Source organism: Momordica charantia, assembly GCF_013281855.1.
Source record: "Momordica charantia cultivar OHB3-1 chromosome 4 unlocalized genomic scaffold, Mcharantia_2.0 BLBB01000004.1, whole genome shotgun sequence".
NCBI lineage: Eukaryota > Viridiplantae > Streptophyta > Magnoliopsida > Cucurbitales > Cucurbitaceae > Momordica > Momordica charantia.
The window spans coordinates 21,518,000-21,544,902 of record NW_028275162.1 but is presented as its reverse complement, the minus strand read 5'-3'; the positions used below and the strand labels follow the sequence as shown (position 1 = coordinate 21,544,902).

The 26,903-nt window shown below is 37.0% G+C and overlaps 2 protein-coding genes across 3 annotated transcripts; both read right to left on the bottom strand.

Annotated features, from left to right (window-relative positions):
* Positions 1-813: 813 nt before the first annotated feature.
* LOC111015635 (ceramide synthase 1 LOH3) lies at positions 814-6,136 on the bottom strand. Of its 2 annotated transcripts, none has more exons than XM_022290720.2 (7): positions 5,731-6,136; positions 3,702-3,931; positions 3,182-3,337; positions 2,746-2,931; positions 2,421-2,605; positions 2,120-2,194; positions 814-1,092 (listed from the first exon to the last, which is right to left on the bottom strand). In XM_022290720.2, exons 1-6 carry the CDS (start codon positions 5,866-5,868, stop codon positions 2,163-2,165), a joined length of 927 nt encoding a protein of 308 aa, XP_022146412.1. In that variant the 5' UTR covers positions 5,869-6,136; the 3' UTR covers positions 814-1,092; positions 2,120-2,162. The 2 variants fall into 2 exon arrangements, with proteins under 2 accessions (XP_022146412.1, XP_022146411.1); XM_022290719.2 differs by lacking the exon at positions 814-1,092 and adding an exon at positions 1,182-1,529 and having other exon boundaries at positions 5,731-6,135.
* Positions 6,137-25,235: 19,099 nt separating this feature from the next.
* Positions 25,236-26,371, bottom strand: LOC111015620 (basic leucine zipper 43). The gene is made up of 2 exons (XM_088122990.1): positions 26,348-26,371; positions 25,236-25,984 (listed from the first exon to the last, which is right to left on the bottom strand). The coding sequence occupies exons 1-2, from the start codon at positions 26,369-26,371 to the stop codon at positions 25,382-25,384; spliced, it is 627 nt and encodes a 208-aa protein (XP_087979116.1). The 3' UTR covers positions 25,236-25,381.
* Positions 26,372-26,903: the final 532 nt, after the last annotated feature.

Here is a 26,903-nt window from a genome sequence, read left to right as displayed (position 1 = left end):
ATATTAAAATAGACTTTTTTTTTTGTTTTTATAGAACATTAAAAGAATCATGTTAGTTTTTGTTATCCATTATACATTTTTAAATGAATGATTTAAAGATATGACATAAACACATCTATTTAATTCATTTATTTGATCAACTGATATCTACAAAAATGTTTAAAGTCACATGTTAGATGTTAACTTTCGAATTTGTATTCTTGTTAAATGATTAATGAAAAAGTAACGATAAAAATTAATATAAATTTTAATGCAACATTAAACTAAAATAAAACTTTTAAAAGTCGTGGGACTAAATTTGAACATTCAAAAGCTTTTAATTCGTCTTTAAAACTAACATTCTTAAAATAGGATCAAATCAGTAGTATAACTCTTTATTGCACACATTCATACATTTATAAATTTATGATATTAAAAAGAAAAAATTCATTATTTATAAAAATAGATGGTTTGTGAAAACTCGAAAAAAGGAATTAAGAGAAAGAAGAAGCAGTTGTCCAAACACTTCCTTGTCTATAATACTCAAATAAATTTATTAACTTTTAATATGGTCTATAATATTCGAATAAATTTATTAACTTTTAATATGTTTGTTGGGATCACTCATTCAAAATATTGTAGAACAAAAAAAACTTAAAAAGATAAATCTTAAAAGTGTTGGATAATAAATAATGCAAAAAGAACTATTGAATTAGATAAAATTTAAATAAATATATTTGTATATAATTTTATGACAAGTAAAAGAAATGATTTTAAAATTAATAATAAATTCTAGTTGGTCTGGTTCAACCCAAATTTATTCTAGATAAACCCTTAAACCAACTCGAGTTTTCATTTATTCGAAACACAGAGCACAAACAAGTTTATAACCCAACTCAAACCACAGTTTAAGTTGCTCGGATTTTTCGGGCGAACACGCCTACCTGGCATCATTTGTTTAATCTATAACAACCTAAAATTGTAGAAATATTTGTAAAAGTTCTCTCTTTTCATTTACAGGAAGTGAGGTAGTTTCACATCAATAACAGAGAGAAATACAGCACAATGTTGAGAATCTGGAATTCAACTTGTTTGGGTTGAAAGAAGCAAACCCTGAAAGAGCAAATTTTGTTAAGAAACTATGTCTGCTACTGCTCATCTTTCAAGTAAATGAATTTGTTTGCAACAGAACAAAATGAGGGTTCAGTAAATAAGAAAGAATGAATAATCAAATCAAGTGTAAACATTTCAGTTCCACAAGTATCTGATATCTTAGTTTCAATCAAGCTAACACAACACCTCTGCAATAAATCAATGCCAAAACAAGAAAAAGTTTGACCATTTAGTTGCATAGGCCAAAATCTCTAAATCAATATTCAAATTCCCTCCCCTCTACTTGTCAACCCTTCTCCATCTTGCATCCTCCTCTAACCTGGAATGTACTCACGAATTGATACACGGTTATTCCAACTAGATGATGCCACGAGAAAATTCCGACCGAAATATTCATTTTGGTAAGAACCACATTGTATGACTAATCTCTATCTCATCTGCCCAGAAAACAACACGATGGAAGGAAACTCACAGCCAATCCAAGTAATATGATAAAACAATAGCTACGAAATCACACCCATGAACTTCGAAAAGTGTTTGATAGGTCCTTCAACTTTCAATGATATATCTAACAAGTTCCAAACTTTAAAAGTATCTAATAGATCCCTAAACTTTAAATTTTGTGTCTAATAGAAACATATTATGACCTATTCAATGCTATTTAAAGTTTACAGTTCAATTAGGCATCACAAGAGTGAATCGTGCATAATATATCTGTGAATTTATAATAAATGTGGACCAGGGACAACTCAGTTTAACCTTGTGGCTTTCATCTCAGTTTGTTTCCAATATAACTAATATACATAACATACCCATACTAAGATAAAACATGCAGGGCAAATTTAAGAACTATAAAAGCCCAGAGTTATCACCCTTAAAACCCACAATATAGTTATTTCCTATATTGATGAATTTTAAGTTAATGCCAAGTGTTGAAAGCTTAAATGCAGAATCATGTTCATATGAGCAAATGCCAGTTTCTGTTTCTTTTAGGATCATCCAAATGGTTTAACCATTTATATCAAACCTTTCATGTATACAACAGTATTTTCTGCATGGATTGTTCCTTGTCAATCTTCATGCTCGTCCTCACCCTCAGAATCTGCGTAGCAAAACAAAAGGTGAGAAAGACAGAACAAAAACTCTTAACGACTTTTTTCGGTATAATTATATCGGAAACAAACTAAACTGAGGGCGTCCATAAAGTTTGCTTTGTCCCATACATAAACTCTAGCAGTTCAACAGTTTACTATAACCTTGACCTCTACCATATACATGACAATGAAGCTAAAAACCAAACGTTATCGATGGCGGGTGGATATAATCACCTGAACGAACATCTTCACTAATCTGTCCTCTAGCTTGGATTTGTTTAACAAGCATTCGGTACATTAGCACCCACCAATATATGTGAAGAACCAAGAGGCAATATAGAAGAGTATTGAACAGATAATAGTAGATTGGTCCATCAACTGGATGTTTGTCCTTGTCCAAAACAAGGAGAACTTCATAACTGAAATAAAATGGCGAGAAGTTTAGACAACAATCTTTAAGAGAGAGTGAGAGAGAAATGAGTTCATTTGACCTCAACTAACTTATCCCTCTCAAAAGTTAAAACGATATAAGGCTGCTAGGCGCAAAAATCAGACTAACCTTGTGCTCCAGAGGATCCAAAATGGATAGTAGATGAGACGTAACAATAACCAAGATAAAACAAATACTACAAATGCAATGCTAGCAACCATCTCGGCACCGCTGTATTTGGACATCTTTCCTATCTCCAGAAACACGTCATTTGCATCATGAAGAGCGAGAACCACAGAACCTACACGAGCAAATCTACAAGAACAACATACCATACCATATGCCTTTCCATGAATAGGAAAAATGTACTACTAAATACTGCTTTTAGTTGCAATTTCACAGCATCATTAGCTTTCAGCGCAATCGGTAATTAAACACGATAGACAGTTTAAGAAGGCCTACACAATTCATTCTGTTGGTAATTGGTATCATTCAAGTCAATGAAGTTGCATTTGACATCATGTAAAATATTCCAATGCTTTAGAAAGTAGAGAAGATAAAGTACCTAAAAATGTAGGAAAGTACGATGAGAATGAGAGTTGCCACATGGTGGCTCATGGACACCCCAAAGTCTGAACGTCTTGTTTCCCAAAAAATCAAAGCAAATATGGAGTACGAATAAAATCCAGCAGCATACATATATACTGCCTTCAATTTCAACCTGAAACATATAAGTTAGGACTTCATCAAACGTCCTAAATGATAGATTCTTTTGTAAAACACAATTTTAATCCCTATACTTTTGATCTTCTAATAGAGGCATATGAATGGTCAAATAATTGAACTACTTTTGATTGTGACTTATAGATTGTCTGCCGACTTCTTTTTTTGATCAATTTCTTGATGAAAGTTTAATTCAATGACTTAACCATTACAAAAAACGTTAAAAGAGTCAAAATACAAAGACTGGTAGTATATTAACTTAGATTCTTAAAGTAATGATATTACCCATAAATATAATATTATAAAAGTGGACTTAATGGCAGACACTCATCACAAATAACAGATGACTCTGAAACTCTTACTTAGCTGTTTGGTCAGGCCAGACCTGATCTCCTGGTCCTACCCAAAAATGTTTTGTGCTAGTAAACCATGGCTCGTTATATGTAACAGACAGAGCCAACAGCTCTGCAGTAAGAAAATAAATACATTTCCAGGCCGACTCCTTGAATTTTCTTATTTTCTTCCGTTTCTCAGCTGTATTCACATCCATCAGCTGATGGCCTTTTCCAAAGATCAATCTTCTTCCCACTTTCTGTAAGATAAGTTCATACCACAGAAATTTAGTAGGACAAAGGTAATTTTAATAGAAAGTGGGGAATGCCAACAAAACAATAACATTCTCATCTACGAAATGCAAAAATAAAAAAGAAGGTAAGCTATGAAAAATTAGTTCGAACCTTTATTGGTGCACGAAGGGTGAATTTTTCGAAAATAGATCAAATGACACAACATCGGACTAGTAAAGCTCGGAGTTAGAAAACAACCTATAGCTTGCCTCCGATTCAAACGAAGACGGTTAGGTTTAAGTAATCATTTCTCAAGTGCTTAAACTACCAGAGTTTCAATCACTTCAAAATAAATTGTTGGATAACCATCTTTCTAGTGTTTCTTCAAAAATGAATTTTAAAGTAATTCGAATTTTTAAAAATGTTTGTTATTTATTACCAAGCACCGTAGATTTTTTAAAAGGCACCTTTAGTTATCAAAAATCACTTAGAAAACTATACTGAGCCCACTCTAAATTAGTAACTCTTCCAAAAGTACTCCTAAAAAAAGTGGTTTTATTAAAAAATAACTTTGTTCAAAAGTCTTCCCAAACAGACTATAAATTCATTGACACTTGTTAGATGATCAAACAACTGCTCAAAATCTCCACACACATCGGCACATCAAAAGTTACATGCCAACATAGTTAATCGCATTGAAAGTCCCCAATGTGCTTGAAGTTTCACGGAGTTGATCATGATGAATAGTAGACCAGACACTAGTAGTCACACCTCAAGCTAGTCAAGTTTACACAATTGGGTACCCTAAAAAATTCTCGGTTGAACTCCAAATAAAGAAAGAAACTAATACTTTGTAGGTCAATCAGCATATGATGTTAAAGCTTCACGTTTTTCAAAAAAGTTGGCATTGACAAAAACCATATGCGCATGATCAAAGAAGGTAATTGAGTCAAGCATACAACAAACAATCAACTTCACGATAAATGTAACAAAATATTCAAATTTAAGAGGCCTGCATTAAGCCCAAAATAAACGTTTTTTCTGCCAACAGAACACGGTACTCACCCTCGGTTCAACATGAGAAGTAATTAGACACTAACAAGACAGAATGCCACAGCTTGTTGACAAACAGGAATAACTGTTTAAGGCTGATGCAAAAGTAGTTTCTACCATATACCTAACGGGTTTGATGCAACCATATGCGACATTAAACAACACCAAGGAATCAAGAGCATAATTAAGGGAAAAAAAATTAAGGACAAATGTCAAAGCTATTGGTTCTAAGTTGGTCAAAAATTAACAAAAACAAAGGAGAAAGAAGAGTAAAAGGTGAGAGAAGGGTGGTTTATAAGAGCAATTCATGACGAGATGCATTGTAACAGCTGCGCCACAAACAATGCCCAAAGATCAAAATACTGAGCCAGTTATAAATCAGCTCTACCACCAAACCAACCAAAACTCTGATACCACATTTAATAGAGTACGGAGAACATGTGCGACCAAAAAAATTCCTATTTAAGGCCTTCTCCAACACAATAACTATAAGTATCCAAATCCCGGGTGGTGGTTGAACTGAAACGGCGACGAACGTTCCAATCAAACTACTCAACGCGGATTTAAACCCATCGTCAATCGAGAATAATAGATGCGAACAGGCCAAACAAAGTGGGGGTCAACGGTCAATCGAAATCTCAATTGGGTAATTGAAATCAGTTAAACCCAGGATTAAATAGAACCAATCCACGGAAAAGAAGATAGAAAGATACAAAAATGTCGAACAGAATGGTAATTGTAATTGGTAAGTGAAGGGGGGGAAAGGGAATACCTCAAAGACAAGTCTGTCGAGAAAAAACCGAGCAGTGGGAAAGAGAAGCGCAAAAAGGGGAAGAAAGAAGAAATCGTCATAGGATGGGAATGATTCATGCTCCCAATTGATAGACCTGATGGAATCAATCAAACCCATCTGAGATTTTGCGATTTTTGATTGAATGGGGAAGAGAGAAGGCGGTGAACGGATCGAAAATCAGCAGAGTGATGCGTCTCTGAATCCTCTCCCCCCACGGAGTTGGGTCTGTGCGTTGGCAAAGAGATTTCACAGCTTTGTCATGGGGGACGGAAGTTGTGGGTCAAACTTCATGTTAGAGAAAAAGCTCTCTTTCATTGGATGGAGACTTTCCCAAACTGTCAATCTCTCTTTCACAAAAGTTACAATCCAATCACCCCCTCCCTCCTCTTACGCACCTTTGCTTTGTTATTCAAATTTGCTGGACAACACGTTCAACGTGTTCTTTTAATCTTTTTCAATTAAGTTTTAGGTTTAACTACCCACCCTCTCGCTCTATGTATTTTCGTTTTTTGTTCATTTTTATCTAAAACAATCAACCAATTCAGTATACATCTTTTTTGTTGATATAATATTATCTATCACATTATTCACGCATAAACTCTCGTGATTTTGTTGTTGGTATTGCTCAAGAAGACTCATTATATTGTCCCTCACTTATATCTTCATCTTCCGTAGTCAATGTGAGATTTCGGTCGAATTCCTAACAATGTTGGCTCATTTGCTTTTGAAATATCAATTTGGGTTCATATAGTTTTTAAAAGTGACCATTTAGATTCATTTATTTTCATTTTTATCACATTTTTTTATTATAATTTTAGACTCTCTAGATTCTTGAAATGTAGCCCTTCATTTATATTAAAAGGTTTCATTACGTATAAAGTTTGTGTTAAAATTTTGCAAATAGGGATTAAAATAAACGTTTTGAATCTATCATGCGAAAAATTAACAAAATTTAAAAGTTTATAGACCATAATAAACATTTTGAAAGTACACTAAAATAGTATTTAAGTCTAAGTTTTAGATGCTCTCAATTTGAGAAAAATGATTGATATATGAATTTTAAAATAGTAACTTTTATGAGTTTGGTCGTATACCAATATTTTATTTGATCAATTTCCTTTTAACAATAAATAATATTAGGTTAAAGTTGCTAACTAAGTGATATGAAATAAGTAAATTTTTAATTTTATAGGTTAATTCTATGTCTTTTTTTAATACAACATATAAAAGGTGAGAATTAGAATTCACGGACCTTTTGATTGAAGATATGCATCTAGATGAGTTATATCTATTTCATCAAATTAAAATATATAGTGCTTTTAACCAAATTAGTAAACTATATTTTTCACATTACATCATCATTTTGCCATTTATTCTTGTGTGACAATATGGACCTAGTTGAAAAACCAACTAAAACAGAGCTCTACGGATTAAGGCATATGTATCGACTATGAGGTTGAGAGTTCGAATCTCCATCCCACGTGATGTAGTTGAAAATATTTAGCCAATTTTTAAAACTATATTACAAATGTGTATCAAACTGTTGTTATAAAGTGGAAAGATTTTCAATCAGCACTGAACGGTTTTTAGAACAATCATATTGACTTTTTTTTTTATTAAGGGTCGTTTTTTATTTTTATTTTCTATAGTTAAATTGGAAATTTAATGACTCACATAATTTTGATGATTACTCATTATGTCTATAAAAGTCTAATTTTAAAAGATTTAATTGCATTATAAACTTTAAGATGTGTTTGGGAGTAATGATAGGACGAGTGACTTTGAAAAAAGAGATTTGAGTATAATTGATTTTTCAGAATCAACATTCAAGTCATACAAATTTTCTTAAAATTAATTTTTTAATTTACCATAATCAATGGGCAGGGAAGTGATTTTGACCGGGTAAAATTGATATATCAAAATCATTTCTAAACACACGATCTGTTTGAGATTGATTATAGAATTAGTGATTTTGAAAAACGAGATGTAAGCATAATTAATTTTTTAAAATCAGTTAAAAGCGATTTTGAGTTGATTTGAAATTTTCATAAAATCAATTTTTTAATTTGCGAAATACGGTAATGGGGAGGGAAGTCCCAAATGCACCCTTAAACAGTTTTGAATTTAATTAGTTCCAGTGATGCTAAATTTTTTATTTTACTTGTTCTTAACTGTTGCAAACTAATCTTTCAAAACTGTTTAATATTTATTTTTAAAAATAGTTTTTTATTTGTATTTTTTCATTTATTTCTTTAAAATTTTATCTTTTATCCAGAAATGTAATATTACACATCTGAGATCTGAACTTTCTAAATAAATAAGGGTGCATGTTTTATTAGTGATTTGAAAACATAAAATTGAAAAGTAAAATACTAAAACGAAACACTTTCTTTCCTCTTCGGTGAAAGAGGGTTGTATCTTTGTTTGATAGAAGATTTGAAAATTGAATCTCAATTTAAAAATGTTAAAGGTATTTAGTAATATATTGATAAACTAACCGTAGTTACCAACTAAATATTTAATTCAATCCAAATAATATTAATTAATTTTTAAAAAATATATGTTATAGATTTCGTAAAATTATTATTTTACAATATTATATAACTTATAATATATTATATTTTACATTTTCTAATTTTAACCAACAAAAAGAAAATCAAATGAATTTCTAACACTAAATAGTATTTTTATCAAAGTATTTATCTTTTATAATGTAATTGGATATTTTAAAATTTAAAATCTGAAAATACTAAGAGCTTTCAAAATTCTCACGATTTAGATCACTGAATTCGAGAATAGATTTTAAAAATAAATCTGTCAAATAGATTTTAATCTAATTCACTTGATTCAATAAATTTGAAAACAACGAAAAGAATCTTGGATGCCGCCATAAAATTAGTGTTGTTTTAATTAGTTAAATATTTAACTGATATTTAATGAATAAATATGAAACAAGTTAATATTTAAAAAATAGATGAAAAGCACGAAAATACTACTTTAAATTTTAAGCTACTTTAAAAATTATTTAACCAAGGAATTTAAATATACTTCCAAGTTCCAAACTATCTTTTTTAGATTCGTTTAATAACGTTATCGTTCCTATTTTTTGTTTTCCAATTTTATTAAAAAAATCTAAGTATTTAATAACTATTTTTTTTGAATTAAAAGTATTTAATAACTATTTATGTTTCTTTGTTTTCATTTTTTTAGAAATATTTTGAAATGTGTATAGAAATTTTGGAAACAATCGAAACAATTTTTCTAAATTTGTTAGTTCTCTTTTCTATTCCTTCAAGACTTACTATTTCAAATCGTATCGACCCCTGGCCATTTTTACCTAGAGTCTCGACACTTCTCTAAACTCTCTAGTTTTCCTTTCTATTCCTCCAAGACTTACTTACTCTTTCGAGTTGTACCGACCCCTGACCATTTTTACCCTTGTTCTCGTTTCTAATTTGTTTCAAAACATTAAAAAAAAAAAAACATTGTTTTATGATTCTTGAATCTAGAGTGTTGGAGGCCATGCAATTATATCTTTAGGAGGAAACATGAAATATGGCCGAAAAAAAAATCTTTGAAGATGAATAAGAAGAGTATAGTGTTAGAATCCATATAAGAATTAAATTTATCTAACCCATAAACTTAAGTTTTTTGGTTGACAAAAAATACTTCATCTTTGTCCCACATAGATGTCGATTTCAAGCGGTGGTTCTTCAAATCCTGCCTATATTTTTTACACAATTTTTCCACCCCTATATTTCTTTCTTGTATTTAAAAAAATAAATGTCAAAATTACAAGTTTAGCTATGAACTTTAATGCTTGTGTCTATTTAAATCCTTTTAGTTGATAGGTTTTCACTTATGTACCTATCAATCTTAAATTATGATTTTTTTGAGTTCTGCTGAATGGTTAAAGCGCCCAACTTATAATTGACGAATTCGTAGGTTCAATTCCTACTGGATGCATGTCAATGAGACCAGAATCCAAACATCAACCTATTTAGTAATTGGAATTATAGATTTTTTTACCACATTCTCCATAAGGTCTTTTTATCTTTTCCTTCTCCGAACACGAGTTATGAAAGAAGAGATTAAGAATAAAGTATCAGCAACAAGAAGTTTTATTATAAGTCTGTCATGTCTCTACCCTATCTTGTGAGACAATAACATTGTGAGGTTTATTTTTTTTTTATTTTTCTCTCTCACACTATTTTGATTTTTAATGTTCATTAATCAAGGTAGAAGATCACATTCCAATTTGTTTAGAGAATAATGTTCATGTTTAGTGCCCTTAAATATTGGTAAGAGGTATATATATATATATTTCAATCTTTCTTTTTTTTTTCTTAATTTTTAATTTTTTAAATTTTATTAATCAGTATATATATATATATAATATATATATATATCTTGTGTGTCTATATCTCTTGTGTATGTGAAAGAATTTTTTTTTCCAAAATTGTCCTTTATTTTTCATTAAATACCATATATATCCTATTTTAACTTTGTGCTTGCCAGCAAACCTTCAAAATCATTTGTTTTGTTGACTTTTTTAAACACTTAAAATTGATGCTATTCAAGAAGAAATAATATGTTTAATTTGTTTGTCTCTTGAAATTCTATCGTTCTTGATTTATTATATGAAAATTTTTATATCATTAGTTAATAATAATGTTTAATTATAAATATAAAAGTGAGGTAATCTCAAAAGTTTTAAAATTTTTTCATACCTTTCAACTATAAAAGAACTCTCTTTCCTTCATTTCTAATACAATTAGTTGAGGTCGGTTTCTTTATTTCTTCTTATTTTACTTTAATTTTTTTTTGTAAAGGAATTTTACTTTAATTTTATTATTATTGTTTTTACTTTTCAATCTCATGATTTTTAATTTGCAAGCTTTCTTAATTTTATAATTGCAGTAAATCACATTCAAATATCTTAGAAAAACGTTGTTTAGTAATCTTGAACATTGGCGAAAGGTAAATATTTGTACACATGAAGTGAAAGGTAAATATATATACCCATATAATTCATTACAATATAATTGATCATATTTGAATTTTATTTTATTATTAAAAACATGTTTACTTAATAATACGATGTATGCCCTTAATTATGGTAGGTTTTGATTTGACCTTTTTTTTTCTTTTTGAAATCCTATTCCATTTCAAGGTTTGTTTGATTTTCTGATATATATATATTTTTTTACTTTTAGACTTCTATTTCAATTTTTTAATCAACACCATTATACACCTTTAAAAAGTGTTTAATTATAATATCTATAAATGTGAGGGTTTTGATTTGATTTTTTCATTATTTTTTGTTTTTTTTTTCTTATTACTTTTGGATATTCTATTTTAGATTTGCAGGTTTTATTTTGATTTTATTTGATTTTATTTTTTTTACGTTTCAAAATTTTATTTTAATTCCACTCAATTTTGTATTTAAAATATTGAGATGGTAAAGAATTTTCTCATCATAGTTTAATAGTGTTTAATTATATAATATTAAAAGATGGTAGAATTTTAAAAATTTTTCAACCTTTTATTTTGTCATTTTATAAAAGTACTATGTTCACTCATTTTCAACAACATTTTAGGTTTTGCTTCTTTTTTCTTTATCCTTATTTTTTTCCATTTTCCTCTCTCACAATATTTTGATTTTTAAGGTTTATTAATGAGTGTAGAAGATCACGTTTAAACGGTTGATACCATACTGTTCATTTTTAGTGCCCTTGAATATTGGTGAGAGGTATATACATATAATTCAATCTTTCTTTTTTTCTTAATTTTTTTTTTATTTTTTGAGTTTTTTTAATCCGTATATCTACTATATCTATGATATTTATAGAAGAATGGATATGTAAGAAACTTTTTTAACTTTTTTATTACCCTTCAATTTTTATTCAACATATACATGCCCTTAATTTATCGGTAGGTTTTGTTTTTATTCTTTTTTTTTTCTTTTGAAATCATATTCCAATTTGGTGGGTTTGTTTTGGTTTTTTGATTTTTGATTTTTTTTATTTTACAATTGTATTTCCATTTTTATTCCATGTGTATCCTTAATTTAGTACTAATCTATAGGCGTAAGTTTTGGTGTGATATTTATATTTTTTTAATATTTATTTTTATTATCATTTAATAATATTTGTTCATGTTTAGCGGCATATTTGTATACACACATATACATAATTCTATATTTCTTCTCGTTCTTAATAATATCTTTTTACTTTTACTTCTTAAAATATATATATATATATATATATATATATATATCTTTTTATTTTTAAGTTTAATTATTTAGTGTAGAAGATCACGTTTCAAATTTTTTATATCAATATTGTTTGGTGACTTTGAACATTTGGTAATAGGTAAATATGTACACACACATAATTTAACCTTTATTCTTCTTTTTTATTCCTTTTTCTTTTTTCTTTTTTTTTTTACTTTTTCCTCTCACGATTTTTATTTTTAAAGTTTCTTCATTGGTGTAGTAGATCACATTCCAATTTTTCGAAGTAATATTGTTTAGCGGTCTTGAACATTAACCAAAGATATATATATCCAAAATTAAGTTTGTTTATGCAGGAATCTGCACAACGGTTCTTCACGAATCGAGCTCGAACCCGGTCTCCGGTTCCGACCTGAACGCTAGAGTGGACCTGCACAAGAGGGTAAACACTCCGACGCTCAAGTCAGTATAGATCAGACTCTTTATGTAGTTCGAGGTGAGATTCGATACCTGAGCGTGAAATAAACTCCTCTATTTATAGGTAGTGGATCCGACAATACACACGACCGGCGGTTACATGTCTTTTTCTCATATCGGGCCTGTCGGGTTCCGAGCAGGTCGGACCCTAGTCAGGTCGAACTTTGGTGCCCACACTTAGTCTTTTACAGTGAGCAAACTTGGTCTCCTCGGTAGGGCCGAGGTGGACCTAGGCAATCTTTTTCATTCGGTTTCTTTAAACACAAATAAGGATCCTCCACGTGCCCCGGGTGTGTTTACCCCCAAACAGTGGCCCCCTCTCTGTCAGGTTCGATCTCGACCTGGCAGAGAAGTTTATTCAAATCTATTTCGGACACGTGGCGACTTTCCATTTGCAGAGGGAATATGACCGTTGCGGAATATGTTTCGACCTGCCAGGTTGTCGGAGCACTCAAGCGTTTCGCCGTTGCGCATCCCGAGAAGATCCCAGCCGCTCGTTGATTACACGTGTATGACGCGGAGGTTTTTTCGATCAACTATAAATAGTCCCGAAGCTTCAGGTCAAACCCTATGTTCCCTGAATTTCTGGAGTTCGATCTGAAACCAGCTCGAACCCTTTCTCTAGGTCAGTCATTTCTCCCTTCTCTTTACTCTTCTTTCAAACATGGTAGTTTTCTTGTCTTCCCCCTCTAGTAGCGATAGCCTGGGTAGTGTAGGTCGAACGATAAGTAGCTCGTCCCCCAAACCAAGTGACTTTGAGGAGGTCTTAGCTCGTAGGTTAGAGACCGAGCTTGAAGAAATAGAGAACTTTAGGTTCTGAGATGATTGAGAGGATAGTGACACCTCTACCTTGGGCCAGGGTCTGGAGTACCCTTCTAGGATGCCCGAGCATTATCTTGGACCCCTTCGTAGGGGGTTTAACATTCCGACCGACATCCTCCTTAGGATTCCGGAGGAAGGGGAAAGAGCTGACAATCCCCCAGAGGGATGGGTCACTCTTTATTTAAAAATGTTTGAGTACGGCCTCAGACTTCCTCTTCACCCCTTTGCCCAGGAGTTCTTAAACCGAACTGGACTGGCTCCTGCTCAAGTGGCCCCCAATGGGTGGGGTGTCATTTTTGCTTTAGCCATTCTTTTTTGGATGCGAGCTCGGGATGAAGACGAGGCCGAGCTGCTAAGTGTTGATCAGCTCCTTGGGTGTTTTGAGGCTAAGAGGATAGCCAAAAAACCTGGTCGGTACTATATGTGCGCGAGGAAGGGCGCGGGCGGTATAGTCAGAGGGCCGACCTCCATCAAGGGATGGGTAGGAAAATGGTTCTTTGCCTCGGGTGAGTGGCTGGCAAAGGACGAGTCAGGTCGTCCCTTCTTTGAAGTGCTTGCTAGGTTTGGGAACCTAGGTATGGAGTCTTTCTTGTTTTTCTTTTTTCTTTCAGCTTTTTAATATTCGCATCTAACTCGAACTTCTTTGTTTACTTTGTGCAGTGTCGATCAAGCCGATTCCCGAGCTTAATCAAGCCACCTTCGATACCCTCAAGTTTTACAAGGAGAACTTTCCCAAGGGAAGGAAGATCGGAACCCTGGTCACCGACAAGCTTCTCCTGGAATTGGGGCTTCTTGACTACAACCCTCTAGTTCGACCAATCGAAGCTTCAAGGCCAAACTCCGAGCTTGGTAAGTCGCGTTCGATCTCGATCTCAATTTTTCCTTTCCTTTGATCTCTAACTTTAAGCTTGTTTATTTTGCAGCAATGGTGTGCGGAATCGCTGGAAGTGTGAAGCGCAAGTCCAAGGGCCGTGCTCATGCCCTCAAGACCGTGGCGAGCACTGAACCAGTGACGCCTACGGTGCCACGGACTGAGGCTCAGGGCAACTCTGGGCCCCCATCTGCAGTTCCCACCCTGTGATCGAACTGGACTTGTCTGAGGGTCGATCTGAAGAGAAGCGTCCAAGGGAGGAGTCCGAGGCGCTCGATGTATCTCCCCTGAACGAGGTGAGGGGAGAGTCTCCTTTGAGGAGAAGAAGAAAGAAGAAGAAGACCTCCTCCCTCTCGGAGGCTGGGACTCGTGAGACTCTGCCCGGGAGCCATGCCGACCTGGTGGATGACCGCACAGCTCGGATGGGGGGAACATCCTACGTGCGAATGCGGTTCAGGATGGAATCGTCAAGCTCCGGAGTGAAGGACCAGGTGTCCCGAGGTAAGATCTGCTTTGCATCGCTTTTTACTATTATCTTCTATTTTCTCGATTCACAGCTTGATCTAACCATTGCGTTCCTTGACTTTCGCAGGCGTTTGTCGCTTCCATTCACTCAGCTCTTATGGTCAAGGCTGAGCTGGATGGAAGGGAGGCTTTGGCAGCAAAGGAGAGGGAGAACTCCTCTGCTGCCTTAGAGGCTGCGACCATGCTGAAGGGCGAACTGCTAAAGGCCCAAGGCGAGGTGGGTATCTTAAGGGCCGAGGTGGATGCCAAGGCCGAGCTTTTGAAGAAGGAGGGTGAAAAGCACAAGGCCCACCTCCGAGCAGCCCATGCGATTACCAAGGGGCTGGAGAAGGAGAAATTCTAACTCTTGAAGGAGAAGGACGATCTCGCTCAGGTCTTTGAGGAGAAAAATGCCTCAATAGGGTGCCTCACAGTCGAGCTTAAGGACCTGAAGGAGCGCCTAACCAATGGATCTCTGCTGGAGGAGGCGTTCAGGCAACACCCGGACATTGATGGGTTTGCCAAGGATTTCAGCGACGCCAGCTTCAAGTTCCTGATGAAGGGCATTGCTGTCGACATGCCCCACCTTCAGATCGACCTCAGCGATCTCAAGAAGAAATATTCTGAGAAGTGGGCTTCTCGGCCTAATGGGACTCCTGGCCCCAATCGCTGGTGGACAAGTACGTCAGGGAGCTGGACTTTGACTACTCCGACGTGGAAGAAGAGGATGATCCTAGCCAAGAGCCCAATGAGATCGGCACGACGCAAGAGGAGGTTCCTTCCCAGCAGAACGGATCCTAGGAGGTTAATCTTCTAGGCTCCCAGGGAGAGCTGTCCTCCCACCTCGGAAGTAGCTGAGGCTCTCTTTTCTTCTATGTTTATATATATTTTTTCTTGCAAGTTTTTGGGCAGAGCTGCAAGGTATATAAGCCTTGGCTCTATCCTTTTTAATCAATGAAACTTCCATTGCTCCAATTCTGTCTGTTCTTCTGCTATTTCTTTTAAGTTTTTTTAATTTTGCAACTTGAAACTTACAAATGAATAAATTCATCTCGCATTTCTAACCCATAACTTTTTGTGAGTTTAAAGGCTTGTAAGATAACTCTTTTCACATCGCACCTCTTTCCTCGAACTTGGAAGTCAGAAAGATAAAATAAAGCAGCTTGAACTTTTTTACATCGCACCTTTAACTTGAGCGTTCCAAGGTTTGAATTTTAAGTTCATGATTAATCCTCACCTCGAAACCGTAGGTTTAGAGGATTGAATTTTTTGAACCTTTGACATCGCACCTTTAACTTAAGCGTTCAAAGGATTGAATTTTGGATTGTAATTGATTTTGACATCACACCTCGAACCCGTGGGTTCTGAGGTTGTCGATTTTAAGCCTTGCGGGAGTCTGTGGCCCCCATTTAATTCCTAATCGAACTCGGAGTTATGAAATTAAATAACCCCATTTATTGAAAGTTTCGCCCCCTTGAAAATTTTTACAAGCCCATTTTGGAACTATTTTGACATTTCAGGGGTAATAGTGCTTCAGGTGCTCTGCGTTCCATGGATGCGCAAGCACTCTTCCCTCCAGGTCGGCAAGCATATAAGTTCCGGGTCGGACTATACCTTTTACTTTGAATGGTCCCTCCCAACTTGGGTCAAGGGTGCCGACATGACTCTAAATTTTCCTTAAGACCAAATGCCCGACTTGGAAACTTCGAGGTCGCACTCGAGCATTGTAATGTCTGGCCATTCTATTCTGATACTCTGCTAAGCGCAGCTGAGCCATTTCTCTTTTCTCTTCCAATAAGTCTAGGTTAAGGAGTAGCTCTTCCTCGTTCCTCGTTGGCTCGTACTGCTCTACCCTGTCTGTTGGTATGCCGATCTCGACTGGTACAACAGCTTCAGAACCAAAGGCTAGTGAGAACGGAGTTGCGCCAGTTGACTCCCTTGGAGTGGTTTGATACGACCACAGAACTTCAGGTAGCTCCTCGGCCCATCTTCCCTTTCTGGAGTCCAACCCTAGCTTGAGCCCTCGCTTTATGATCTTGTTTACTGCTTCAACTTGTCCATTCGCTTTTGGATGCGCAGGGGACGAACTAAGGTGGCTTATACCAAGTTTTCTGCAAAAATCCTTGAACTTTGCATTGTCAAATTGTTTTCCGTTGTCCGTCACAATAGCATTGGGTATGCCAAAGCGGCACACAACGTTTGTCCATACAAACGACGTGATTCTGGACTCTGTGATGTGGGATAGGGCCTCGGCTTCGGCCCACTTGGTGAAGTAGTCCACAGCGACAACTGCGAACTTTGTTTGTCCTTTGCCAAGAGGAAAAGGATCTATGATATCCACTCCCCATTGCGCAAATGACCATGAGGCCGAGATGGGGGTGAGCAGTTCGGGAGGTTGATGGATAATGTTTGCGAAACGCTGGCAGTTGTCACAAGCTCTCACAAGCTGCTTTGCGTCTTGCTCGACACTGGGCCAATAGTACCCTTGTCGAACCACCTTGGCCGACAACGACCTGGCGCCAGAGTGGTTTCCACACACTCCTTCATGAACTTCTCTAAGAATGTAAAGGCCTTCTTCGGGAGTCACACACTTGAGGAGAGGCAGGGAGAAGCCGCGTCGGTACAACATTCCTTCTCGGAGTGTGAACCGAGCTGCTCTTCGCGCCATCTTCTTTTGCTCCTTCGGATCTTGCGGTGGGTTTCCTTTGATGAACTCCACGATTGGGTCCATCCAAGTAAGTGACGGGGTATCGACCTCCATTACATCTGGCTCCAAGACTGAAGGAGTGTCCATGATTTCGACCGGGACCGATCTAGCCAGGTCGGTCTCGTATGCTGATGCCAACTTGGCTAAGGTGTCTACATTAGAGTTCTCAGATCTCTGAACTTGACTCACCTCGTAAGTCTCGAAATGGGCGAGGTGCGATCTGACCTTGCTCAGATATTTTTCCATTCGGGCGTCCTTCGCTTGGTACTCCTCCTTGATATGATTTACAGCTAGCTGAGAGTCACTAAAAACCTTAATGTGATTGGCCCCCAGCCCTTTGGCAACGCGCAGGCCTGCTAGGAGTGGTTCATACTCGGCCTCATTATTTGACGTCTGAAAGTTGAATCGTAGGGCATACTCGAATCGCTCACCTCCTGGTGCGAGCAAGAGAATTCCTGCCCCGCACCCCTTCTCGTTGGAAGATCCATCAACGTAGATCGTCCATGGGAGGTCGGATTTGGCCGAAAGAGGTGGTGGAGTGAGCTCTGCGATAAAATCGGCCACTGCTTGCCCTTTCAATGCAGTTCTGGGCTCGAATTGGATGTCGTACTCGCTCAATTCCAATGCCCACTTCATCAGATGTCCTGAAGTTTCAGGCCTAAGGAAGATGTTCTTAAGGGGAAAATTTGTAAGTACACTAACAGTGTGCACCTGAAAGTACGGCCTGAGTCTTCGGGCCAAGGTGACTAAAGCGAGGGTCAGCTTCTCCATTTGGGGATATCTGATCTCAGCCTCGGTCATGGCCTTACTGGTGTAATAAACGAGGCTTTGACTCGCACCCTTCTGCTTGATCAGTGCCGAGCTGACGGCGCTAGCAGATACCGCCAGGTACAAATGGAGCTTTTCCCCTGGCAATGGCTTTGCGAGTAGAGGTGCCGAGCAGAGATAGTCTTTTAATTGCCCTAGCGCTTGCTCACACTCTTCCGTCCATTCAAACGGTCCCTTCTTCCTAAGAACTTTGAAGAACGGAAGACATTTATCCGTCGATCTTGACACGAACCTATTCAAGGCTGCGATCCTGCCATTGAGGCACTGAAGCTGCTTCAGAGTCTTGGGTGCCTTCATCTCGAGCACGGCCTTTATCTTCTCTGGGTTAGCCTCAATCCCACGGTTATTTACCATAAAACCAAGGAATTTTCCCGAGGAGACTCCAAAGGCGTACTTGGTCGGATTGAGCTTCATTTGGTACTTGCGTAGCATTCCAAAGGCTTCGGTCAGATCGGAAAGATGCGACTTTGACTGCTTGCTCTTGACAAGCATGTCGTCCACATACACTTCCATATTCCGACCGATCTGCTTGGCAAACATTTTGTTCACCATCCTTTGGTAGGTCGCACCTACATTCTTTAGGCCAAAAGGCATCACCTTGTAGCAGTACAGACCTTGGTCTGTTATGAACGCGGTGTGATCTTGGTCTGGCAAATGCATTTTTATTTGGTTGTATCCGGAGTAGGCATCTATGAAGGTGAGTAGCTCGTGCCCGGCTGTTGCGTCCACGAGCTGGTCGATCCTCGGAAGGGGGAAGCAGTCTTTTGGGCATGCCTTATTTAAATTTGTAAAGTCCACGCACATCCTCCACTTCCCGTTGGATTTTTTAACTAATACAATGTTGGAGAGCCACTCAGGATACATAATTTCTCGTATATATTCAGCTTTTAAGAGTTTGTTTACTTCCTCAACAATTACATCACTCCTCTCTTTATTTACAGGTCTTCTCTTTTGCTTTACAGGTCGGAATGATGGGTCTATGTTGAGGCGATGCACCATGATCTTTGGGTCGATACCAGGCATGTCCTCGTGAGACCATGCGAAGATGTCCGAGTTAGACCTGAGGAAGTTGATCAGTTCTTCCCTGTCAGTTGCCCCCAGCTTAGTTCCTATACTTACTTGTTTTTCAGGGCTAAGTAAAGGAACAAGCTCGAGCTCTTCTGCTGGGGGGGAGAACTGCTTTTTGCCTTCCTTTGGCAAGTCGGCCTCTGATTCCTGCAACTTGCCATGATTGGCTTGTCCTTCCAGGGCGCATACCGCCGACCCCTTGAGCGCGGATGCATAACACTCCTGTGAGGTTTTTTGCTCACCTTGAACCGTGCCCATCCCATTCGGGGTTGAGTACTTCAAGACTTGGTGCAGTGTGGAGGGGACGGCCCGAAATGAGTGGATGACTGGTCTCCCGAAAATGGCGTTATAGGCCGATCTGCCGTCGATCACCACGAACTCGGCCATCTGCGTTACTTGGGTATTATCTTGCCCGATAGTTATCGGCAGGTCGATGCACCCTTCAGGCGAGACCGATTCTCCAGAGAATCCAGCCAAGGGTGTTGGACTCCTCTTCAATTGTGACCTAGTTCATCCCAATGCTAGATATGTTGGGAGGGACAAGATGTTGGCAGATGCACCTCCATCAACCAATACTCTTCGGACCAGGACGTGATCAATCAGAGGGGCGATCACCAGTGCATCGTTGTGAGACAAGTGGACCACCTCTAGGTCGGCGTCACCAAAAGTGATGGAGCAGGTGGGCTTCTGCTCCCTGATGATGCATACTTCGCGCCTGGCCTCCCGAGTTAGCTTCTTTCTCTTGTTTCCGAACTGGCCCCCGTTCGGACCTCCAAAAATAGTATTGATGACCGCAGGTCAGTCCTCTCGTCGAGACGGCGTTCTTGAACGCTTCCTCTCTTCCTTTTTTTCGACCGAGTTAGACCTCGGTTTGCCCACGAATTTTTTGAAGTAGCCGTCTTGAATGAGGTCTTCAATCTGGCGCTTCAACTCCCAGCAACATGTCGTATTGTGGCCGTGACTGCGATGAAAACGACAATACTTATCTTTGTTGCGTTTTTCTGGGTCTCCTCGGAGCTTCTCAGGTCGCTTGAGGAGCTTTTCCATCCCGCTTTCCTCGATGTTCGTGAGTATCTCGGAGATGAGGATGGTGGTTGGAGTGTACCGTTCATAAGGTCGGCTCCGGGGAGGGCCGCTCTCCGACCTACGTACTCTGTTCTGCTATTGGAGGAGGATGATCCCTTATCTTTGGACCTGACATCAATCCTCCTCTTCTCCTGGCTAATTTTTTTCTGATCGATCTGCTTCTCAGGTCGGCCAGTCTTGGTTCGAAGTAGCTCCTGTCCATCAATGACTTTTTCGCTTTCTGCAATACTTCAGCGAAGGTGGCTGGAGCCTCTTCTCCAAGCTTTACCGTCAAGGTCTCATCGGCCAAGCCGGTGAGGAAGTAGCACATGGTCGAATCATCGGAGCAGTGCGCCACCTTAAGCTGCTCCTCCTGGAACCGTGTGACATACTCTCTCAGCGTCTCTCCTTCTTTTTGCCTGATGGTGGCAAGGTGAGTCGCTGTCTTTCTGTCATAATGCCTAGAGGAGAACTGACTGATGAACTCCTTCCTTAGCTGGGAGTAGGTCGAGATCGACCTGGCCGACAGTCTTCGGTACCAAAGGCACGCGCTGCCGGTAAGCGCGATCTGGAAGGCGCGGCACTTGATCGCATCTGTCGCTGCTTGAAAGTCCATGAGGCCCTCGAAGACCTCAACATAGTCTTTAGGGTCCTTAGACCCGTCATAGGGCTTTATGGCGGGAGTCTTGAATTTCGGAGGGATTGGAGCCTCCAAGATGTCCGCGGTGAATGACGATTCTCCCAAGTGGCCATCGTCGAACGAACAGTCTTTCTTCTCACACCTGGCCTTAAGCGCTTCGACCTGCTCATCGAACTTGTGCTTCATCAGGTCGAACTCTTCCCTAGTGATCACAGCTTCTGGTGCTAGAGGCTTGTATTTTGATTGAGCCTTTAGGTCCGAGTTGGAGAATTCTCGGGAGTAGGAAGGAGAGTCTTCTAGCTCCCGAGATGCTCTCTTCTTCTTTTCAGTGAGATGCTTTCTCAGATCGTTATCCCGCAAGCTGTAATCCACCCCTCTATCGTTGGGAATGAGCTCGCGATCGCCAGGTTGGATAGATGGAGCTCCCTTTTCTCCGGGTGCGCCCGGAGCTATAGAGGGAGATGCAGTTCGGTTAGCACGCGTTGCCTCGGCGTACATTTCTTCCATTGTGCGCAATCGATGGCGCATATCATCCAATTCGCGCTGGAGAGTAGACAGAACTTCGGGGTCCGCTTCCTGATTGGCCCTTTGGGAGGTCTTTCTCGACGTCCCACCTCGACCTCTGTTGGCTTTTGAGGGTTTCGGGTGAGCAGGTGGTAGCTCTTGATTCGCATGGCGGGCAGATCTGCGCGGCAGATCTCCCTCTTGCCTTGCTCGGACCTGGTCCCCGACTATTCTTGCACCCCTCTGCTCTGTCGTATTGGCAGAGTTTGCTGGATGCACCATCTTTGCGTATATTTTTTTTAGACCGGGATGACTTAGGGTGTCCGTTCCCACAGACGGCGCCAAATGTTTATGCAGGAATCTGCACAACGGTTCTTCACGAATCGAGCTCGAACCCGGTCTCCGGTTCCGACCTGAACGCTAGAGTGGATCTGCACAAGAGGGTAAACACTCCGACGCTCAAGTCAGTATAGATCGGACTCTTTATGTAGTTTGAGGTGAGATTCGGTACCTGAGCGTGAAATGAACTCCTCTATTTATAGGTAGTGGATCCGACAATACACACGACCGGCGGTTACATGTCTTTTTCTCATATCGGGCCTGTCGGGTTCTGAGCAGGTCGGACCCTAGTCAGGTCGAACTTTGGTGCCCACACTTAGTCTTTTACAGTGGGCAAACTTGGTCTCCTCGGTAGGGCCGAGGTGGACCTAGGCAATCTTTTTCATTCAGTTTCCTTAAACACAAATAAGGGTCCTCCACGTGTTCCGGGTGTGTTTACCCCCAAACAAAGTTATATCACATTTCCACATAAATATCATGGAATGTGATATAACTTAATTTTAACATTTTTAAAAAAATAATAACTTAATAATAAGAAAAATTTATCGCTTCACACATAAATAAAAGCCTTTCATATTCTTAAAAAATAAATTCTTTAAGTTACTCTCACAAATTCCATGAGAATTTAACATTTTTAATATTATTTTAAAATAGTAGTATCAAAATATTTAAAATTAAATATTTAAATAAGTTCATAAAACTGAAAAATGACAATAGAACGTTAAAACTTAAAATAAAATTTATTTATAGAAATTAATTATAAAATTTATGATGACAATTTTAATATAATTAATAATAGAATTTCAAAAGTTTGAGAATTTTGATAATTTTCCGCCCTATTGAATTTTAATAGTTTTACAATCTTATTTGTATTCTAATAATTTTACAACGTTCTCCAGTCCTATGACTGTATAAATATTCTATCTTTTTTTTTTCTTTCTATAAAAAATTGTGCATTCTTCGTTTAGTGTTACTTTTTTCCTCTTTTAGTTCTCTTTTTTCTTTTTTCCTTTTTCCGAAGTTTTAATTATTGCTGAACTATGCTTGTTCTGACAAAATTTATGTTCTTTCTTGTTAATAAAATTTATCATAAATATTAAGTAAACTTCACACATCTACATAAACAATGTTAAATATCTTAATTGAAAAATAAAATAAATATGAAAACTTATAACTTAACCTATATTAACTTTACCACATCCAAAATTTTAAATTCTAAACCTTCATATATTCATATATATATATATATATATATATATATTTATTTATTTATTTATTTTTATTATGACAAACTCTTCCATCTTTATATATTCTCACGTTAAATACGTTAATATTCCTTCCATCTTTATATATTCTCACGTTCATATAATTTGCTAGGATTGAAAAACTTCGCATGTGTTAAAATACTAGTATACCAAAAAATATTGAGTTTAAGTCTACGCAATGTTATTTTAATCTTAAAAAAGAAAAATTTTTGTCTCAAATTTTTTTTTTAATGTAACTTATATAACGATTTGGCTCTAAAAGAAGTTGATTTTGAACTCTATCAATTTAGATCTTGAATTTGAACCTTTGATATATTAAATATGGGAAAAACGTTCATAATTTTGAGTATATTTAATGGTACATAATCTAGTAGGTCCCCAACTCGTTGATGTGATTAATGAGTTAATTATAAACTTTAATACATGGCTAATGAGAACCATCCACCATTTAACTAAAATCTCTCTCTCTCTCTCTCTCTCTCTTTTTTTGTGTTTGGAATAGGACTCCAAAGTACATAAAATTGATAAGCGTTTATGAAGAAAAAAATGTGGTGTCCTCCGTTACTTCAAGTTAGAAAACATAATTCTCATTACACTTCAAAGGTCCAAGAGGGCTCGTGGACACGTGTGAGAATTCGATTTGCTACCGACGACATTATGATGAGTCAAAGCGGTTGGCATCAAATTATTTGTTAAGAGTAGTTATCTAATAGATGTCAACGAAGGGTTGCGTCTGATCGCATAAGAGTGTGATCCATATCATAGATGTTTTTTTTTTGTTTCTTAAAAACGATGCGGTGTGACTTACGAATCTCTATAATCGGAGTTCATTGTCTAAGCTGAAAAAAACAGTAATTAACATTGGGCTTAAACCCAAACTCTCATGACAACTGATACTCCAAGATCCTAGACCGTTGCTATTATGCCATATTTAGGGAATGATCTAAACCATAGATGCGAAGCACCACGATCCAATAGTAGATATATGTTTATACAAACATACAAAGACACTTTTTAAATGAGTATATTCTTCTTTTATAAAATTAAATATCAAATTAAAAGTTCATGTTGGTAATTCAAGCAAGAACATTATAACTTAGTGTTTTCAAATTACATATCCAGCACATGGTAACTATTTAACCTTTAAACTTTTAAGTTTTAATTATATCTTCAAATACATAACTAGACCATCTAAATAAAATTAAAAAATTAAAAAGAATTATTTTATGTCTATTTAATCTACATTTTTCATTCTCTCTGGAATCCAAGACTCTCCATCAATTGTCTTAATGGATGGATTGATTTATGTTCAAGTCTGACTTTTTTATCTTCTTTTTTAATTAAAGCAATATTCGGTGAGAGATTAAAAAATTTGCAAATGGAGTTGTCACTGCCCATTGGGTTGGCAATTTCTTTTACCTACCCACCTTATGGAATTTCTACAACTAAATTTGTGGTTCTAAAGAAAAAGAACTAAAAAAACTGCAGCAGGAGAGTGGAAAAAGTATTCTCAAACAAACTTTAATATACCCATTAAAAATGTACCACACTAGAAATCTCTAGATACCCAGCTAGGAATCAGGAAATGGAGATATTTATTCACCCAAGTACGATTGAAGGATGAAAGAAGAATCAAAACGCGATTTTAGTTAGAATCTTCAACTGGAATTTGTTCCCAGTTTTGATTTTGCAGAATCCGAAATGAAGATTTGAGGACAAAAACGAAGTTGAGGCAGGCAGGGAATTTGATGCCCAGGTAAAAAAAAACAAAACAAAACAATTCGAGTTCAATTGCAGATGGATTTGTCTGGATGACTGCCTCTTTTTTCACACGTTTTTGCTTTTGATTTTGTGTAGATATTTTTTCTGATGAATTACCACTATCTCCACCACTTGCACAACCATTTTGTTTTATTGGCTCCTACTTTCTCTTCTCTTGGATAATATACTTGTTTTTTCACTGCAATTGGGACAAAACTCTGGCTTCATTTGATTAGTTGGTTCCCCATTACTTCTTTTATCTGTTGAACAGTTTTCGAGTATTTTGGCCCACCACGTGTTTGACAAAAGTCCCATGAGAAAACCCAGGTGTTATCTGAACTGATTTTGATTCAGGGTCTAAAAAATTCAGTAGTGTCACTTGGTATTGATGCAGACTATTGGTTAAAGTTTGTTATTTCTTCAATTTATACTGCTGAGTAAAAGGTAAAGACTGGTTACAAAGCATGCTAAAACAGAGAGAAACTTAAAGAACTATAGTGAGAAAATAGCTATGATCTTAGTGAAACAGGTGAAGGGAACTTCTCTACTCATTGGATTGGGTTGAGGATTCAGCTATGAGATCAAAGGTATTGCAGGGGACTTCTTCCAGCTCTCTCATGTGAGTTGTGTAAGGACTGCCCATTTGAAGGCCAGTGAGCATCCGAAAAAAATCCGAGGCTTCCCCTTTGAGCTTGGCATTCTCCTGAAGAAGCTGTTCTTGAGACTCTGTCAACTGATTCAACTTCTCCATGAGACTCTGATTCTCAGTCCGGAGCCTAACCACAAGTGACCAAAGCTCATCAAGATGCTTCTGTTTCCTCATCCGCGACCTTCGTGCCGATTCCCGATTCGATATCATTCTCCTCCGCTTCCTCTCGTCGACGATGATCCCATGTTTCTGAGTCTGGTAATCACCTTCATCAGAAGTGGAGGTGGAGTTAACTGGAATATAAGACAATAACCCATTGATATTGAGGTTTTGGATCATGCCATAGCCATAGTTTTCTGCTGCAGGAAAGAGAGCTCCAGATATTTCCATGTTCAAACTATGAGCAATCTGAAGGAGTTTAGAATTAGATTTCTGAGCTGATAAGGAAGCACAAAACAAAGGATGGAGGAGTTTTATAGGAAGAAAATGAATAAAGAGCTTCAAATTATTGAAACTGACATCACCAAAATGTGATATGCATATTCTTTTTTTTTCAGCCCACTATTATTTGCATCCTAATATAAAATTCATCAGAATAGTGGTGTTTCAATAAAATATTGTATATGGCATGGATAGTTTCTTGTTTGTTCTGTATTTTATAAATGCTTCAAGAATCCACTTCTATGCAACATGAATATTTTAGCGAAGGAATGAAAGGTTATATATTGTGGATAATCACTTGATCATATCACTTCTACTTTTCTTTATTCCATTAGTTGGGCCTCTCAAATGACTTGGAACCTAGTTGACAAAAATTTTGAGAAATTTAATTGGGTATTTTCAATTCTCTAAAATATTTACGGGAAAAGTAACATTTTGGTTCATGAGTATTCACCTATACGTTTGTTTGATCCCTAGTTCCTACATTTTAAAATGGTGCATTTTGTCCTTGAATTTTTGCAAATAGGTTTAAATAGTCCTACTAGTAGATTTGTTTTAGTCTCTAACGGAAATATGACTGGGTTGATATTTGAATCATCATGCAATGTCATTGGATGGATAAACATTGCAATCTAAAAACAATATCATAGTGGTCTTCCATATGATCATCTACACCAAGATTGCAATGTTCATCTTCCAATCACATTACAAGATAGCATCTGCACAATAGGGTCTAATAAGTGTTCATCCTCATATTGTGATATTTATATTATTTTTTTTATATATTTTATCCTTCTAATTATTTAGAATCCATTTAATGTTAATATATTATATATTAAATTAATTTTAATAAATTATTGTTCACCGCGCCACATACACTAAAACAACCTAAACAACCTATTTCTGCAATTTTGAAAAAAACTATCAGTTTTCATCCTAAAGCTCAAAAGGGTCTCAAATTATTTTGATGAGAGAC

What these genes read in the sequence shown, in the direction of transcription:
- LOC111015635 (XM_022290720.2), bottom strand. Translation starts at nt 5,868, where the DNA reads ATGGGTTTGATTGATTCCATCAGGTCTATCAATTGGGAGCATGAATCA. An exon ending in GTACTTTCCTACATTTTTAG is followed by an intron (nt 2,932 to 3,181) that starts GTACTTTATCTT and finishes TTGTTCTTGTAG; the next exon opens with ATTTGCTCGTGTAGGTTCTG. An exon ending in TGGATCCTCTGGAGCACAAG is followed by an intron (nt 2,606 to 2,745) that starts GTTAGTCTGATT and finishes ATTTTATTTCAG; the next exon opens with TTATGAAGTTCTCCTTGTTT.
- LOC111015620 (XM_088122990.1), bottom strand. Translation starts at nt 26,371, where the DNA reads ATGAACCAAAATGTTACTTTTCCC. An exon ending in ACCAAAATGTTACTTTTCCC is followed by an intron (nt 25,985 to 26,347) that starts GTAAATATTTTA and finishes AATAATTTGAAG; the next exon opens with CTCTTTATTCATTTTCTTCC.